Source organism: Vicugna pacos, chromosome 7 (genome assembly GCF_048564905.1).
Source record: "Vicugna pacos chromosome 7, VicPac4, whole genome shotgun sequence".
Classification (NCBI taxonomy): domain Eukaryota; kingdom Metazoa; phylum Chordata; class Mammalia; order Artiodactyla; family Camelidae; genus Vicugna; species Vicugna pacos.
Window position 1 is genome coordinate 12,702,445 of NC_132993.1, and position 19,154 is coordinate 12,721,598.

Here is a 19,154-nt window from a genome sequence, read left to right on the forward strand (position 1 = left end):
GTGTTCTGATGGGAACAAATACACAATAAACAAAGCCAAAGAGAAATGATTAAAAGGAGAAAATATTTGAAGCATATATTAAATACAAAGAGCTATTTTCTTTAATAAATAGTTCCTACAAATAAACTGGGGAAAGATCAATAACCCAATCAAATAAGTAGCAAAGGATTCTTCAGAAAACAAAATGCAATAGATTTTATACCTATGAAAAGATGCTCGGCTTTGCTCATAACTAGAGAATTCGAGAAATGCAAGGTAAAACTACCATCAAATAGTAAAGATTTAAAATTGCGACCACACATTTTTAGTGTGTGAGGGAACACGCGAAGGAACCAGGTGCGCTCATTTGCTTATTTGTGAGAGTGTAAATTGATGTAACCCCAAGAGAGGGCAACTTAGTTTTATTTGTCAAAATAAACATGTAGGTAATCTTTGACCTAATAATTCAATTTCTAGGACTTTACCTGACAGACATACTTACACACGACAGCAATGACGTGTATACAAGAATATTCACTGCGGTATTGTTTATAAAAGCAAAAGGTGTTCATCAACTGAGAACTTATTTGTAAAATTAGGATACAACCATGCAATGAATCTTTAAAAAACAGAATAGCATTTAAGAATAATGAATGTATTGAAATGGGACAGTTCCCCAAATATCATTACTGAAAGCGAGGTAAAGAACTGCATCTGTTGTCTGTTACCTATCTGAGTATTCAGAAATTGATAGCAGTCTTCTGAGGAAGACTGGCTACGGGTCCAAGGTGGAGTCAGCTTCACTTTTTTCTGTGTACTTATTTGTACTTTATGAATTATGTACTGTGCGTATGTTTACCTACTTACACCCTAATGTTCTAATGAGAGCACAGAAGGTCATTCAACAAATCTGGCTTGTTGAAGGGATACAGGAATCAAATGGGGGTAGGGCATAGGTGCTGGATGCCCAGAAGCATGGGAGTTAAATTCAACAAGAGTGAGCTGAGAGTATCCTAGAAATCAAGACGAAAAGTGATGGGGGAGCAAGAAGAAATGGGGATGAGGCTGAATAAAAGAATAGCTGCAGAGCTGTCACTTACAAGAGAGATGAGAGAAGGGGAAGAGAAGCTTTGGGGGCTTCATCAGTTGCACACAAGGCGAACTTGGGCTGCTGTGTATGTATTTATAAGTAATTAGTAGCAATAGTATAATAAATGCTTGTCATCCACTGGATTACAAAGTCAGTTACAAATTGGAGGGGCCGTCATCTCTATCCTGTTTATAGTCAATCACAAAGGTATGATGATCATGTTGATGCTGTGATTTTAGGGTTCGGGAAGGAACATAAATCCAACCTGGGGCTCATTCTCAGACTGAAGGAGATAACCAGTAATGATTAACTGAAGGTTATTTAAAACAATAAAGCGTTGCTTTCTTCATTTTATGTTGCCAAGGGTACATTAGCCCCCATTTTCCTGCAGTTTTGCTTTCCTTGGTTTCAGTTTCCTGCAGTCAACCGTTATTGGAAAATATTAAACGGAAAATTCCAGAAATAAACAATTCATAAGTGTTAAATTGTTAAGTGTTCTCAGTAGTGTGATGAAATCTCATGCCCTCTAACTCCATCCTGCCCCGGACATGAATCATCCCTTTCTCCAGCTTATCCCGGTCACCGTTGGTCACTTAGTAGCCAAATCAGTTTTCAGATTGCGTGTCACAGTATCTCAGTGTTTGGGTTCGAGTAGTTCTTATTTTACTTAATAATGGCCTCAAAGTGCAAGAGTCATGATGCTGGCAATGCAGCTATAAAGTGTCTCCTGCAAGTAGAAAGTTGGAAGTTCTCCACTTAATAAGGAAAGAAAAAAATCATATGGGGAGATTGCTAAGATCTACAGTAAGAGAGATCTTCTATCCATGAAATTGTGAAGAAGGGAAAAGAAATTTCTGCGAATTTTGCTGTCCCACCTCAAACTATAAAAGTTATAATAGCCACAGTGCATGATGAGTGCTTAGCTGAGATGGAAAAGGCATTGAATTTGTACAGTAAGATATTTTGAGAGCTAGAGACCACATTCATAGAAATTTTATTACAGTATATTTTTACAATTGTTTATTTTATTGTTGTTGTTAATCTCTTCCTTGCCTAATTTATAAATTAAACTTTCTCATTGCTATATATGTATAGGAAAAACCATGATTTCTATAGGGTTCAGTACATTCTGTGGTTTCAGGCATTCACTGTGGGTCTTGGGACATATCGCTCAAAGATAAGGGGGGCTACTATACTAATACGCAATCAAAAGAGTTCTAGTCAAGTATTGGGAATAAAAGTTGTATAGGTGTTCATACCAGCCCACCTTCTTTACATTCAAGTTCAAAGAAGCCGGGTTCAAAGTGCCTAGTTTCATCTGCACGTGGCCTAGCAGAGACGGCTATGTAATTAGACACTTGGGAAGACATTTTCTTCTCAATGGTGGTGGTGGTGGTAATAAACATCGATACTGTCAACCCCTCTTGGCAGAAGGCTTCTGCAGCAATAGCTGCCTCATAGCAAGAAAGGGAAAAGGGTAAGAAGCCAATTTCCAGTTTGGGGACCCACACTCTGACTGAGTTGCTGTGATGACAACAGATAATACGCATAAATGACCATCGTATTTGGCTTTTAGGTACAAAGTAGAGAGAAGATCCTCTCTGCTCACGTTTCTCCCATCATACAGTACTGCCCTGTCATCTAAGGACACGTGCATCTCTGAATGGCATCAACAGTGTGGGGCTTAACTTGTTTAATAGTGGATCAGTCTATTATTTCAATTTTAAGAGAACCTATCTGGGATCGATAATATTTCCTAATGACAGAAGGAGTCTAAAAGTTAAGACAATTTAAAACAAATCATTTCTTCAAAGAAGGGTCTTTCATTGAACATAGTCTACCTTTGCCATTCTCAATCAGTGAAACCATTTTTAAAAAAATTTAAGCAGTAACAAAATAATTTTTAGGGCTGGAAAGGACCCTCTATATAGACTAGTTTAACCCTTTCATCTGAAAAGGTGAGCATACTGAGTCTCACCCAGTTTCCAGAGCTCAAACAGGACATTAATCCATCACCACATTGCCTCTAAATCCAGGCGTGGACACAGTTAAAAAGAAGTCAGCATATTACAGCTCATCATTTTCCAAGCAGAAAAAAGCCGGTAGATTTGTTTGAAGAAATTATGCTATCACCTTACTTTTTTCCCCTGTTTACCAGAAAGATGAGAACAAAGAGTGGAGATGATACTGCAATTTCTATCTCTATAACCTCATTTGAAATCATTCTCTATGATTAAGTTTTCTTGAAATGGAAAGGATAAATTGTGTTAACTTAGTTAAAGTTGGGGAGAAAATTTAATTGGACATCCTGTTGTCAAGGAAATCAATTGTTTTTCTCTCTCTCTCCACCTCCCCACCGCCAACACATGTGCACGCACAAGCATACCACACCACCCACCAGTTAATACAGTGCCCTTTAAACTCTTCATCTGATATTTTAAAGTTATTTTGAAATACCCAAGGGCTCTACTCTGAATATCTGTACAGACGTATTCCAGGGAACTGATTCCTAGAATTCAACTCAGGGAGGCCTTTTTCTAACCACCAGCAATCTGAGTCAGTGCTGTCTCAGAAATGCATGGAACAGTCTCCAAGGTCAATGTCAAGTCAAGTGCAAAATGAGACTGTTGGAAAGATAAGTTCTTGAGTACCTATTATGCTTCAAGCAAGAAGCTACGCGCGCGCGCACACACACACACACACAAAGGAGAAGTAAGTGAGGATGAGATCCAGCTAAAAGTGATCTTAGAGAGTGAGATGGAGTTGCCTCTTATTGAAAGATACACACCATTTCTCCACTCTTCTTTCAGAGTAATTCCAGCTCAGCTCCCTGCTCCACCAGTGTTGAGCTTGGCCAAGTAACTTGCTTTGGCCTCACTGCATGCAGAGTGTGCTCTCTGCCCTGACTTTGAGTTCAGCCATATAACTTGGTTTGGCCAATAGGACGTTAGCAGACATGCTGTAGCAGAAACTTAGAATGTTCTTGTACAATTGGGCTTGCTCTCTTGATCCTTTGCCTTCACCATGAGAAGAGCCTGCCCTGGCCTGCCTGCCATTCCGAGGAGGAACAGAGCTGCGCCCACTGAGCTGGCCAAGATGAGCCACCTGCCCCGCTGAACCTGCACACACACCATGTTCCCAGCCGGGCTAGCTTAGATCAGTCAGTTCCAGCCAATCCTTAGGCACATGACACACAGTAACTTCTTGTTTAAGTCACTACAGTAGTTTGCTATTGCTGGATAACTAATTAGAGAGCATTTAGTAGAAAATCTTAATGCACTACCTTTGCAGGGTTACATAGCAAACTAAAAGAGTGGTTAGAAGATCTTTGCCAAAACTGTGGGTCTCCCAGCATTTCCACAAAGGGTACAAGTCAATGCCTTTTGAAAATCATCACTGGGAAAGCAAGCATCCCATATCTTATGGGTAGAAGGGCTCACGAACCACTGGACCTCATTAGGCTGTACAGTAGGAACACCACAGAACTTCACTGCACCTAAAAAATGTTATCATGGACTTGGAAGTCTAGGAAAGAGCTACTAACAGTCACCCAGTGGCTGAGGCGAAGCTGTGTGAGAACAGGCTGAAATGACTAGCACTCTAGTGTGGCAAGACACATCCTGAGAATCAAGAGGATCCAAATCTGTTACATCTTGACTAGGGTACATGGTCTGCTCATGGGTCTGTGTGTCAGATCCTGGAATTTCTGGAATTCTAGGATGTTAGATTCTGGATTTTTTTTTAAAGGAACACACTCCGAAGCATAAAAAAGGGAAAATACGGGGAAGGCATATAGTTTTTCACTTGGCTGAGAATTAGGGTAACTGTGTGTGTGTGTGTGTGTGTGTGTGTGTGTGTGAGACTGCTGGGTACTGTATGTCCCAGGACATCCTGGTCAGTCTTAGTTACTGCCGTTGTCCTGGGGTAATTGTTCACAGCACCCCCTCTAACTTTCAGACGTGTACTGGATTCGTGGTAGATTATATGGCCACACAGAGGACAGCATATTTTACTCATAGGGTTGAGCAAAACAGATCCGAATAAGGTTTAGACACGTTCACGGGGAAAGCCCTGGCATGGGTTGTCAAGGCAGATTGGACTGGGGCATGGGGGGGCCGCTGCATCCATTGCAGCACACCTTTGGCACTGTGGTGAGAGGTGGTCAAGGTACCCAGGGCTGGGAAGGCTGGGAAGTGGTGCTCTTCAGGCTAACGCTGTGCACCCTTGGGCAGCCCTGGGGTTTGCTCTGGGAGCCTCGCCTGTACTGCCAGGCACTCTCTTTGTGGCTCCTCAAAAGTCATAAAGACCTGCGACATTCTCATTCTTGTCATTACTTCCGCATCAATTCAGCACACACAAGCAAAATACATGAAAGGAGAATGGAGCTTCCCGCTCACCCACTCAGAGGTCCATACTGCTTTCTGAGCTCCATGTGGCTTTCCCAGAAACCCTGCAGAAAACACAGCACTATGGTAAGAATCAGATGAAACAAAATTTCAAATAGTCAGACAAATTCAGAAAAAAATACTGGAGTGGTGAGAACACAATCACATAAACAATAAAAAATAATTGAAGTTATAGTGCTTTCATACACTTTGGACTATTAGAATAAACTAGTAGCTTGGGGGAAAAATATTGCTAAGAAAAATGTCTCAGTCAGCTCTGCTTTAAGGGACAGAAGAGCTCATCTGTACTTATACTATTTGTGTGTAATTGCTGCTAAAATATTTGGAAACTGTTTGCTTTCTTGACTAAGTTAACATTCCCCTCTGCAGTTTGGTTTATATTATTATTATTTTTGGCAAAGCCTCTTTTCACAGCCACTGTAAATGTAAATGTGTATATGTCTGCTGAGTGCACCCAAATTATCACAAATTCTGAGTTATGATCCAAGTTAAATTTTAACTAAAATCAACATATTCAAAACGTAAGAACCTTAGAGTGACTTTATATATTAGATGCGCATTGCAGTGGGAAAGGAGTATTCCTGGTGGAGTCCGAGTCGGGGTAGAGGGTCAAGAAGTGCTAGATCCGTTGCATTGTAGGGATGGAGTTGTGTAGAGGGGATGGCGTGTGTGCAGATATACACAGGGGGTTGCCCGGGGTGAAGGGTTGGCAATGGCTGGGTCCATTGTATTGTGGGAGAGAAACATACATGAGAATGCACAGGGTTGGGATGGAGGTGGAGGAGAGGAAAATGCGAGACTTGTGCTATGGGAACGGAGTATATGGGCAGGGATATAAGGGGTGGGTGAGAGTGGAGGGTTGGGGGTAGAAGAGCTGGACGTTCTCGATGGGAATATATCCCAGGTCATCAAATCTGGCGTCACCATCTAAGTTTGCCGTATATCAATGAAAGCTTATATGAATATAAAAACAGTCAATGAAATGACTATGTTCTAGTAAGAACTTAGCGGGTTTGCACACATGAGGTTGGTGAGCAGAAAAGGAGCACCTGTGGAAATTATCCAGAGGAGCACCATGTTTTCGTCACATTGGCAGTGATACAGTTTTCCTCAACGTGTTAATACTAACTTAATTACTCAACCGCGTGCAACTGATCATTTCCCCCAAGAAAAATGTGAAATTTATTCACTTTAATTTCCTATCTAGTTTGTTGTTCTGTTTTGACATGAGAAACGTCTTCGCACTGGCTTCAAGGAGCTAGTGGGAAGCCTTGATGAGATGCAGTTTATAGGCTGAGAGTTGTGGCCTGGGCACCCCTGAACTAGAGATGAGAGAAGAAAGTGTTGTTTAAAAATAAACAGCGGAGTGAGAGAAACAACAATAAAGGGTGGGAAAGGGTGTTGGACAGAGCAAGGGCCAGAAAAGAAAAGAACAGAAACTGAGATGAGAAGGAAAAAGGACAAAAATAGCCGATATGATTTTCCATCTAATGCCGAGGGCCAGACTTTCCGGGGGCAGGGGTGGGGAAATCCTAAAAAGAGCTTAAAGGGATATTATCAGGACTGGCCCAAGTTTAGTCCTTCCTGCCTTTGTTTGGCTTTGTGGCTCTTCGCATGCGGGGTCTGCAGGCTCCTGATGGTGGGTCTGGTGGCAGCACCCCATGAGTCAGCAGAATAAATCACCTGACTTCTGAGAAAACCCAGCGTGAGAAGCAAAGGAAAAAAAACCTTAGAAGATAGAGTCCTGGGCCTAGATCTCCAAGAGCCCATGGGACATTTCTACTTTCTTGTCACTCTGGCAAATCAAAGGCACCTCCCTAAACCAGCTGACCGCCCAACCTTTTATTTCTGCCAGCTTGCAGCCATTCTCCCTGTTACGCTGGCTGAACACTTAAAGACATGTTTGACTCATTTTGCCTTGAATTCTTCACACCGAATTAGCCACAAGAGTTACTAATTTTGCCCCTCCCGTTCTTCTCTTTCACAGTTATCTCTTCCCCTCTTGCTCACAAATAGTTCTTCACTTGCCTTTCCAGACTGTCTGTGATCTGGCCTGCCTCTCTGTCTCTCTGTCTCACAGCAGCATTCCCTGGAGCTACCCAATCTCCACTTTCTGGTCCAGAGTGCTCCTCAAGCAATGTAATCACACATATCATTGCCCCCCACCTGGTGTGTGTGTCCTTGTCTTTGTGTCTACCACTCCTGCAGGATCCCCTTCTCCAGGAAGTCCTCCAGGATGACTCTAGCCCTGACGGATCTCCCTCTCCTCTGAAGGGCAACCCCAGCTAGCGTCTATACCATCCACTCTAGCACTAGGGTATGGATGGCTTTTACTTCTTCCATATTCCAGGGCCTGGCACACTTAGACCCGCAATAAATGGGTTTTTGGGTGAATGACTGGATGACAGGACTCAATACGTATTAATGAGTGATCAGTGAGGGATCATTCTCATCACATAAGAATTCATGCAAGTATAGCACAGGGAACTATATTCAATATCTTATAATGGCCTATAATGAAAAAGAGTATGAAAATGAATATATATGTAGATGTGTAACTGAATCACTATTCTGTAAACCAGAAATTAACACCACATTGTAAACCAACCATACTTTAATAATAATATAAAAAATTCACACAAGTAGGGAAAGGTTCATCATAGCACCTTCACACAGAGACCTCCCCAGGTGCAGCCACAGAGAAGGCGACTGTGCTTCGTGGATAAAGCCACACGGGGCTCAGCACACCTGATGCCGAAGACAGTGGAGGACAGCCCTTACCTGGTGGAGAAATGGCAAGTTTCCAATAAAAGGAGAAGGCTTGGGATGTCTGATGCCCAACTTCTCTAGTCTTGAAAACGCTGACATGGAATACCTGAGGGGAAAAAGCACATTTTAAAAACCAAGACACAGGTTTGCATCGTAGCCTACTAGGAGTTAGAATTCTTGAGTTCTCTGGAGGTAAGGGTAGAAGCAGTTTCCACGACAACATCTAGGGACTGGAAGAGGGGGAGCCCTAGAGGTGAGTGGGTTGAGTGGCTAGAACTCAGTAAATTCTTCCTGAGTGAGTAACAGAGATCAAAGCATCCAAAAATCTCTTGGTTGGACGTCCCCTTAGAGAGGATGTAGTTCAAATCCTCCTTCACAGTCTACAGTTTCCATCAACAAATTGTTTTTAAAACTACACCTCTCCCCAGTTCAGCTCTTCTGCCTTTAAATCTACCACGAAGAATTGCCTCAGAGGCAAGGCCAAAACAGTAACAATGGCAAAAGTAAGTTCCCTCTGCACATTTGTGGCTTTCCTTGGTTCAAACTGACCCCAGCACCTAATTTGTCCTTCATCACATACCATGGCCTAATAGAGAAAAGTGAAAAAAATAGGGATGGAGGGGACACACCATGGAGATAAGACCTCTTACAACTTCTTTAGGTCTTTGTTTTCACGGCCTGAAACCATATGGGGAACATATTTTCCTAACCCAAAATCAGGAAACATGGCCCGACACATTTCTGTGCCACTTTCCAGGAGAAAGCAGCAGGCTGAGAAGTGCAGTGTGGCTGTCAAAACATTGGAGTTACTAGGATATTTCAACAGTTTACGGGAATAGAGGGATAACAGAGTTAAAGTCAGAACTAGCTTAGAAAAACCTGGACATATGGCTGTAATCCCTAATCAGCCAGCCAATTAGGTCAAAAGTTCAGTTAGTTCAGAAAAATTAATGAGTCAAACTGGGTATTTAGCATCGTGCAGAGATCAGCCAAATCTCAATTTAGGAGTAAGGAAAAATATGGAGAATCTCACTGCAGCCAGACTTCACAGGAGTGCTGGAACTTCAAAAAAAATACCCACTGCTCTAAGATTTACTTGACTCATCGTCAGAAAGATGGAATGTTTGCTGTAGTCTCTGACCTTCCCCTGTTCTGCCTGCAGTCCAATAAGGAGCACTTAAAATAAGAACATTTCAATGAATACTCAAATATGCAGAGAAAGGACAACAGGTCAATGGTTGATTTGTGTTATTCTAAGCAATACATCTACTTTTAAAGTGGCCACAGGGAGAACTGAGCCAGGGCAGAAGGGGAAAGTGTGTTCTCCTCCCAATTCTCCTGACCAAGGTTTCCACTGTATGGCTGCATTATGGGTTTAAATGAATCCCCAGGATCTCACACTTAAATCCACGTTCAAGGGTAATTACAAACCACACTCAGGAGCCACGTGTGAATTACATGGATTAGTCATGCCAACATTCCTCTTCATTAGTGACTATGCCAAAGGTTGACAGCAGAGTGTGTAAAAGTTATTCCTTCAAGTAGACTATGATGTTTTAAATAAGTCCCTTCACACCTAAGAGGAAAAACCAAAGGAGACTTACCAGTCCACTTAACACTTCCCTCAACATCCTCAGCTCTGGTTTCTAGTTCATTTTTTCATCAGTCTTTGTGAATTATTTTCTACATGTAATCTCTAATGGGTAGAAAGAAATATGCCGATCTTGGGCCACGTAATTACATCTTAATTTTGTAATTAGATGTCTTGATTGTCTAATTAAAGGACAAGAAGTCTGTGCCTAATTACACATGCTAATTATCATGCAAGTCCATGCCCTAATTATGTAACTCCACTTAACAAAAATACCGCTTGTGTGTCTCTGCACAAAATTCAGACATTTTTCAAACATATGGCATCAGCAGAGAGTGTTCTGGACACAACCATAAACTTCACTTTGCAAGCTGGACTCAAGTATAGAACTTAAGCATCTCAGCTAGGAATTGGCCAAATGTTGCCACGAGTAACCAGAGTCCTTGAGCTAAAATCAGCAGGGAGAGATCACTGCCTCCAGACTTCCAGGCAAAATTGCATAGTGGGTTCCATTTGCCTTGCTCCCACTTCTTTCTCTGAATCCAGAAGGTCCCCTCTGTCTGTCTCAATAGGCTTTTGACCCAGAATCCATGGACCGCGGGAGTTAGGGGTTGAATTGTGTCACCCCCCAAAATAAGTTGAAGTCCTAACCCTCAGTATCTCGGATTGTTACCTTATTTGGAGATAGGGTGATTGCAAAAATGCAGTTAAAGATGAGGGCAGGCAGAAGCAGAGTGGACCCCTAATCCATTAGAACTGATGCCCTTCTAAGAGGATGGCCACGCGAAGACATGGAGACATGGGGAGAATGCCATGTGATGTCAAAGAAGTCCTGCAGTGGAGTTCTGCAGCTGCAAGTCAGGGACACCAAAGATTGGCAGCAAACTGCTAGAAGCAAGGAGGAGGCAAGGAAGGATTTTCCCCTACAGGTTTCAGAGAGCGCATGGCCTGGCACAGACCTTGGTTTCAGACTTCGGGCTTCCAGAACTGTGAGACAACAAATTCTGGTGTTTGAAGCCCAGTTTGTGTTACTTTGTTAGAGCAGCACTAGGAAAAGTGTACACCAGGAATACCCGTGAAAGGGTTTTAGAGAGTCAATGAAAAAAGATTTTTTAAAAAATGTCTCCTGTTCCTTAAAAAATTGTCATGGTGAAAGAAATCCCTTTTTTATGTTAAATTGTGCCATTAATTACTAAGCCATGAAAAAAGTGCTGATGGCCTGGGGTGCTAGTGTAAATCAGGTAATATGTAGCCATCATGTGGCCACTATCTTGCAATATTTAGAACAGCTTCTCTTTGATGGGGATTAACACAAGCATATTCCACAATTATGATTATGAACATCTATCATTGTGTACATAATAGAATCTTAAGTTGGAAAATGACAATGGAAAGCTTATGTAGTCGCTTTAGAGAGCATCCTTTGGTTTTACTTTCACAGCTAAAGTAGTTGTTTATTGCTATAGGACACAAACATTGCAGTGCCAGTGGTGGACCTTCCACTGTCTGGTCTCAAAATTAAAGGAGCCACATGGGATCATGTTCAAAACAAGATTTGAAATTTCAAGCCTAGAAATTCCCCAGTATTTCATTTTCCCCAAGACACAGCCCTTCCTTGATGCATTCAACAGGAGTATGGTCAGCCCATCATTTAGCCAAAGAAGCCACTCACTATGAGTTGGAGAAACTGGCTTCAATCCAATGTACTTCTGGCAACAGTCAGCTCCTCCACCCCTTCAGGATGTCTTCACCCTCCCTATCAAAGAATTTCTACTAGGTGAGCTGCTTTTGGAAATTTCAGAGGCTACTGCTGTTTTTGAGATGGCGAAAGATTCCTGCAGCAAATAGCAGTTTTCCTGGGATTAAAAACTGTGGTCCTTCAGGAAGAGGTGAAGCCCAGGGGTGCCAGATAACCCACCTGTCCCGCTGCTGGAGGAGAGAAGAGCTTTATCATGTCATTCACCACCGTTCAAGGCTTTGCCAGCAATTTCATAGAAGGCTGTGGTCACATTGGAAGTTTTGTTAGAGACAAGCTCTTAGATTTTTTGCCTTTTCAAAAGGTTTTAAGACATGGAAGCAGAAGATGAGGTTTGCTAGCTAGCATTCCAGAAAACAAATCTTGAGATGCTTGACAGAAATTTTTGTTGAAAAACTAGGACTATTGAGGAGAAAGCCTGCTCTCATTTTATTGTAATTGTAGCTTTTTCTGAATATATTTTTTATATAATTGGGATCCTATGCTCTATAATTTTTTCTATTTCTCTATAATTCTACTTTTCCCATTTAACATAAAAAGTCTCCATGTTATTAATACTTTATGAATATTATTTTTATGGCTGTATATTCCCCTTGTGAACATACAATGTACTAAACTATTATTGTTATTAAATATTTAGGGTGTTTTCAATTTTTTAGCTAAAGTAAGTCATGCTGCTACAATGAACATCTTTATGCACCGAGCTTTTCCAAATTTATGCATGAAGCTTTTCCAGACCAGAAACCCACGAGTCACTGATTTTAAACATTTGGCACGCAACCCCAAATTGCTTTCCAGAAAGTTTGTCCCAGTTAGTCTCACTGTCAGTGTATCCATTTCACCAAACACTCTCATAACATTTTTCCAAATTTTGTTGACACATCAATGTATTTCGATGTCTGTATTTTTTTTTTATTTCTAGAGAAAGAGAACATTTTTTTGCCATCCCTTTTCCTCCAATTTCAAAAATATTTCCCAACTTTGAAATTACTTTTTCCTCCCCACCTTCTCAACCGTTCCCACCACAGCTCATCTAGGTGGCAGGCAAAATTGTGCTACACCAATTGGTTAAAGAATCAGTTGGGAAATGAGCAGTTATTGACAGGTGACTGCAGGCTGATTCCAAGCACACATCTGGGCGGGGAGAGGAGAATAAGCAGACGAAATCTGAAGTTTTCTTTTTTGTATACACGATATATATTTTTTAATTGAAGTATAGTCAGTTCACAGTGTTGTGTCAATTTCTGGTGTACAGCACAATCATTCAGTCACACATGAACATACACATATTCATTTTCATATTGAACAGTTTTTATTTAGAAAATAACAAGCCACTGCCTTGTTAGTTGACTTTCAATTCTATTTCCTTCTCCTTCCTCGCCCCATTCCTCCCTTATGACCACAATTGAGAAACTGTAAGTATACAAATGACTTCAATCATGCCTCAAGGCAAGAGTTCCCTGGAAACAGAGTTTTTATATGAGGTCTTCTCTGTTCCCCTTTTAGCACCTCATCTCTGTTTTCACATCCTCATCTTCACGTTCAGTGCCTTTTCTTGTGACTTGTCCCCTCAAGACCTCGCTCTCAGGGCTGGAAACCATCCAGTGTACATTCACTCCTGTCAGTTAGTAGCAGTTAGGTTATCTCCTAAGGTGTAACCTTAAGCAAAGTTAGACCTAAGTTAGACCTAAAGTATAATTCCTACGGTATAACCTCAGGCAAACCAGAAAGTTCCTTAACTAATTTATAAGGGTAGGTGCCCTTTTCCAGGAACAAGAACCTGACATATCTGCTCAGAGCACCTCCTTTTGGGATACTTGAGAAGGCAAGTCAATCATCAGAGGGTGGTGTGTTAAGCTAGGAGCTATAATAAGAGGTGGTTCATCAGAACAGATATGTCACCAGGACCCTGGTAAAAATAACCCTGCCCAGCTGAGTGCCCCTCTGTAAAGGGCTGGCAGAGAGACAGTGTGTTTGCTGCCTCACCCCTCTTTCCCCGCTGGTTTATATTGCTGCCCCTGCCCTACACCTTAGCAATACAGGTGCTTGGATCTGTTCTGATCCATTTGTCTGACTTATGCCCATGCCTGACCATTTTAACTAGTATAACTCTATAACACCTTTTAATATTTTACTTTCTCATTTTAATTTTAGAGTTAATTAGTCTAGCCTGGTGAAAAATCCTGTTGGAGTTTTTATCTGAATTGCATTAAATTTATAAATTAGAGAGTAGCAATATTATTACAACACTGAGTCTTCTCATCTGTGTGTGTGTTATGTCTCCCCATTGATTCCATTCTCTGTCCTTGGTAACATTTTGTAATTTTATGCACAGAAAGTATCTTTTTGCTGTTTACATGTATCAGTTAGTCATTGCTCATGTGTAGGAATACAATTTGTTGGGTGTTTTTTGTTTTGGTTTGGTTTGGGTTGTTTTGCCAATCCTGTAACCATGATCCTTCTAAATTTTCTTACTAGTTCTAGTGGTTTGCATGTGAGCTCTCTTTGATTTTTAACACTGAAATTTAACACTGAAAAATATTTTATGCAAATAATATCAATTCTCTTTTTTCTAATCTTTTTGTCTCACTTTTCATTTTCTTTTCTTATCACATCACATTGGCTGAGACCTTTAGTACAATGTTTAAAGGATGCAGTGAGAGAGACCTTATTCCTGACTCTATGAGAATGCATCTAATGTTTCAAAATTACGTGTAAGATTTTGTTGTAGGTTTTTAATAGATATTCTTTATTGGGTAAAGGACATTCCTTCTATTCCTAGTTCACTTGGAAAGTTTTTCCTTGATTAGTCTTGCTATAAGTTTGTCTGTTTAATCTTTTCAAAGCCCTGACGTTTACTTTTGTTGATCATTGCAATTTTTTTTTTTTTGCTGTTTTCCATTTCATTATTTTATGCTCATTTTTTATTATGGTCTTCCTATTATTTTCTTTGGGTTTACTCTTTGTTCTGTTTCCTTTTTCTTTTCTTTTCTTTTTTTTTTCTTTTAGCGTCTTACATTAACAATGTGGCTCACTTATTTTCAATATTATTTTATTTATGAGCAATGCACTTAAGGATATAAATCTCCCTCTTAGTACTTCTTTAGCTGCATCCCACACATTTTGAACTGTAGAGCTTTCATTCATGGTTGCATTCTAACAGGAAATTTCTGAACATAAAATGTGCTGCAAGATGCATATGAGCAAAATTCAGAGGGCCGGATATTTTGGAGTTCAAAGACCTTCCCATTGTTTTTTAACTCTGTCCAGCTCTATCCATGAAATTTAGTAAGTAACAGTCATTTAGTTTTGTTCCCAAAGACCGAGAAAAGGAGACTGCTTATAATTTTCACTGCTCTGGGAAAAAAATTGAGGACTACTGAACAAATACATAAATATTTGACTGATGTGCAGTTCTTTCCCCAATAATGTAAGAACCACAGAAACATAGTCATTGTAGTTATTAGTCTGACAACAACTTTGTCATAGCACAAGAAAAATACATTTATATAGACATACAAAGAGAAGTATACAATTACTATTATTGTAATTTATAATAATTTTGACTGTTTCCTATGTACCAGGCACTGTGCCAAGAACGTTTAATACACCTCCTTGCATGAGTCTCCCAATGATTATATAAAGATAAAAATAAATACTATTCTCGTATTACTGATTAGGAAATTAAAGCTTGCAGAGATTGATTAGTGTACCCAAGGTGGTGGCGCTGATAAGTGATTGAGTCAGAGTTGAAACCAGGTCTGCCACTTTTCAAACAGATGTTGTTTGCGCTCCACTAACCTGCTTCTTCCTGTCCTCTAAGCCAGGATGTCGTGGATAAACCATTGCATGAGAACAGGCAGAGAATATACTGAGAACAAAGACAGGTTTCTTAGATACCAAAGGTATAATAATGACAGATCCTAATTAACTGATGACCATGATATGGTGAGAGAGTCTTTGCCCACCTAAAGCTAATGTTTTCACTTCTGCTCTTACTCAGAATACTCCACTATTTCTTCTTTCTGTTGCCTTGATTTCTCCCTTTCTAATCACTGTTATCACATACTAACATAATCTAGGGTCTTCTATCTTAAAGGAAAAAAGCAAATTTCTTTGATTCCTGTCATTGCCTTATTTTTCTTCTCTCCCTTTCAGTAAAATCACTTAAAAGCATTATCTAGACATGTTCCCTTCCCTTCAACACCCGTAGTGTCTTCTCCATCTTTCCAACTACACTTCTGCACCCACTGTGTCACTGGAACTGCCCTTCTCAAGATTCTGATCTTGTCAATCCAGTAATTTCTTGTCAGTTTTTTTTTTTAACTTGCCTCTCAGCAGCATTTTGCCCCAGATGAACACTTCCTTCTTCCCGAAACATTTTCTTCTCTTGGTTTCTATGACATAATTCTCACGTCAGGGGCTGGTCCTCGGTGTCTTTGCTGGCTCCTTTTCTTCTGTTGGTCCCATCACTTTAACCACCATCTGTATGTCAATAACTTCTGTATTTCTATCTAGCTCCATTCTCTCCACTGAGCTCATCTTTATCCAGACACCAACTTGGCTGCACCCTTTTAACATCTATTAGGCATTTTAAACTTAACATACCTACATCTAAATTCAGTTTTCCCCCTAAATCTCTTACTCCCAAGTCATCTTTGTATCACTGTTACAACCACAATCCACCAGTTGCTCAAGCCAGAAACATTGGAGGCATAGTAGAGTGTGTAATTGTCTAAAATAATGACATTCCCTCTCAATTAGAGGATCGTACATCTCCACCCCATTTACACAAGGCTTGATCACATGACTTTCTTTGGCCCACTGAGCATGAGAGATGCACGGTGTGCCACCCCCAAGCAAAAGCCTTGAGGGCAGCATGTAATGAACCATTCGTCCTTTTCCCTCTGCCATGAGACCTGTAGTCTCCCAGCTGCAAGCTGTTCCTAAAGCCTAGGTCCTACAATGAAGGGGATGAGGAATAGAGCTGAAGGTGGTCCTTTTAGCATGACCTTTAGCATGACCACGAAATAAATATCTGTCAATGTAAATCACTGAGACTTGTTGAGGGTGTGTGGGGGGGGTCAGTTATTACCCAGGCAGAACTTATCTGAAGCTGACTAATATTAGACATGCTTAATTCTTCTCTTTTATTTATCATACTTTACGTGTGATCTATCAGCAGACACTTTTAGCTCCGTCTTCAGATTGGCTCCATCTCCCTATCTGCCCATTTCTCTCCATCTCTTCTACTTCTACACTGGTCCAAGCCCACAAGGCGGGGTTATTTGCTAGTATCTAGCAAGTGCATTTAGCTACTGACCCTTCTATTCACTTCTAGCAATTTATTCTACACATATACTTGAACATAAATATATACAGGAGTATTGATTGCAGCATTTTTACAAGAGCAAAAGATTGGAATGCCCATTGGTTTGGGACTGTTTAAATAAATTATGATGCATCCATTCAATAATAGACTATGTAACAAAGATGAAAAGTCATCAAGATGCAGTGTTACATGAAAATAGTAAGAGGCAGAAAATTGAGTTCAGTGTGCTTCCATTTGTGTTAAAAATGGGGAGAGAAAATAACAATATTTGCATTAGCTTGTACATTTATTAGAAATATCTCTGTAAGACTAAATATGAAGTTAATTCCAGAGGTTACCTATTGCACCGATGAAACTGTGGGGATAAGGATGGGGCAGGAAGGACATGTTTAGTTTGATGTTTTAGTATGGAAAATGCAAAAGTAGACAAAATAGTTAATTGAATTCCCAATATACCTGCCACTCATGGGGGAGGTAACTAGGTTCATTTATTTATAGAGGAGGTGTGGGGGATTGAACCCAGGGCCTCATACATGCTAAGCATGTACTCTACCCCTTGAGCTATACCCACCCCTACCCTTACCACTCATCTTTAACAATTATCAACTTGTGACCAAGCTTGTCTCAGTTTTATACCCCCACCCACCTCACACCGATTATTTTGAAGCAAATCCATGACATCATATCATTCCAACTGTAACAATTTCTGTACCCTTTTCTAAAATACAAGGACTCTTTCAAAAAATAACCACAGTATCACTATCACAATTAAAAATAACAATAGTTCCTTAGTATCCTCAAATATTTAATCATTGTTTAAAGTTCCCCAATTATCTCACGATTTTTCTTTTACAGTGTGTTTGTTGAGGATCTAAATAAGGTCATCCATGTGTTGTAATTGGGTCAGATGCCTCTTAAGTATCTTTGAGTCTCTAAGCTCTTCTTCCAACTTCACCCCCTCCGCATTTTTCCCCTTTCATTTTTAAACAACAAAGCCAGGGGGCATATTATAGGGTTTCCCACAGTCTGAATTCTGCTGGTTGCCTCCCGTGGTGTAGTTAAGCTGATCTTCAGCTTATTTTATTCACCAAATTGTCCCATCTCTGGATAGTGGGAGTTCATATAAGCCTGTTCCTCAGCACTTTTCACAGAACAGCTTCCTCACTTTCTGAAATGACAAGATGTTCCAGGTGCATCATGTACATTTCTTGCCCCAGATCTGAATCAGTCGTTTTACCAAAAAGCCCTAGGTTTTTTGGTTTTTTTGTTTGTTTGCTTTTTGGGTTTTTTTAAGTGGAAAATGGTATCTAGGAACTGTAACAGGAAGAAGAGTTTTCACTGTGTTTCTTGGTAATAGTTCATGATACCATGTTTGAGAGTTCAACCGTGTGGACACCTATCCAAAAATTTATATAGATTTTGAAACTTGCCAATGGAATCCTTTGTAATCAGAATGATTTTAAATGTATAATGGTGACTTCCGTAAAAGATCAATATGGTGAATTCTATCAGAAACTTAAGGAATTTTTTTTAAGTAAATGAATCATTCCCAGCTCCCTTAGTTTCCTATTGTGGATCTAACAGATAACCCCAAACTTAGTGGTTTAAGATAACATAATTTACTATCTGACAGTACTGGAGGCCAAAAGTCCAAAGTTACTCTCACTAGTCTAAAGTCGAGGTGTCAGCAGGGCTGGTTCTTTCTGGAGCCTCCAGCAGATTGTTCGGTCTTTGCCTTCTTGGCTTATGGCCACGTCTCTTCCATCTCTGCTTCTAGTCATCACATCCGCTCCTCTGACTCCTCCTGTATCCCCCTTACAAGGACCCTTATGACAGCATGTAAGGTCCACCCAGATGATTCAGGATAGTCTCCCGAATCTCAAGACCCTTAACTTAATCACTCCCTCAGAGTCCCTTTCGCCATATAAAGTGGCATTCACAGAGTCCAAAGACTAGTATGTGGGCATCTTTAGGGGTCATGATTCAGCTACCACACCAACGTATATCACGTATAGATGCTGATTGTATTTTGGAGTGCGTTTGAAAAGAAGTGTCTGGGGTGGAGATTGAGATTACCAGGGCTTCCTGTTAAGAGAGAACTGGGGGCATAGCTGCTGAGGGGTCGGGAGGAGGCCAGCCCGGAGCTTGCAAGACACCCAGCCTCTGCCTTGGGCACCACTAAACCAGGCTTCAGTGGCCCAACCACATAAACAGCCACCAGATAAATATTT

General features: G+C 40.6%; 1 protein-coding gene across 1 annotated transcript in view; it reads right to left on the reverse strand.

The window, feature by feature from the left end:
- Positions 1–19,154, reverse strand: part of TBXAS1 (thromboxane A synthase 1) — a 142,297-nt gene that overhangs the window by 99,695 nt on the left and 23,448 nt on the right. The window contains exons 2-3 of the mRNA XM_006210031.4: positions 8,257–8,350; positions 5,467–5,519 (exon numbers count right to left, since the gene is read on the reverse strand). Coding sequence (XP_006210093.2) covers positions 5,467–5,519; positions 8,257–8,350 — 147 coding nt within the window. The remainder of the gene's footprint in view (positions 1–5,466; positions 5,520–8,256; positions 8,351–19,154) is intronic.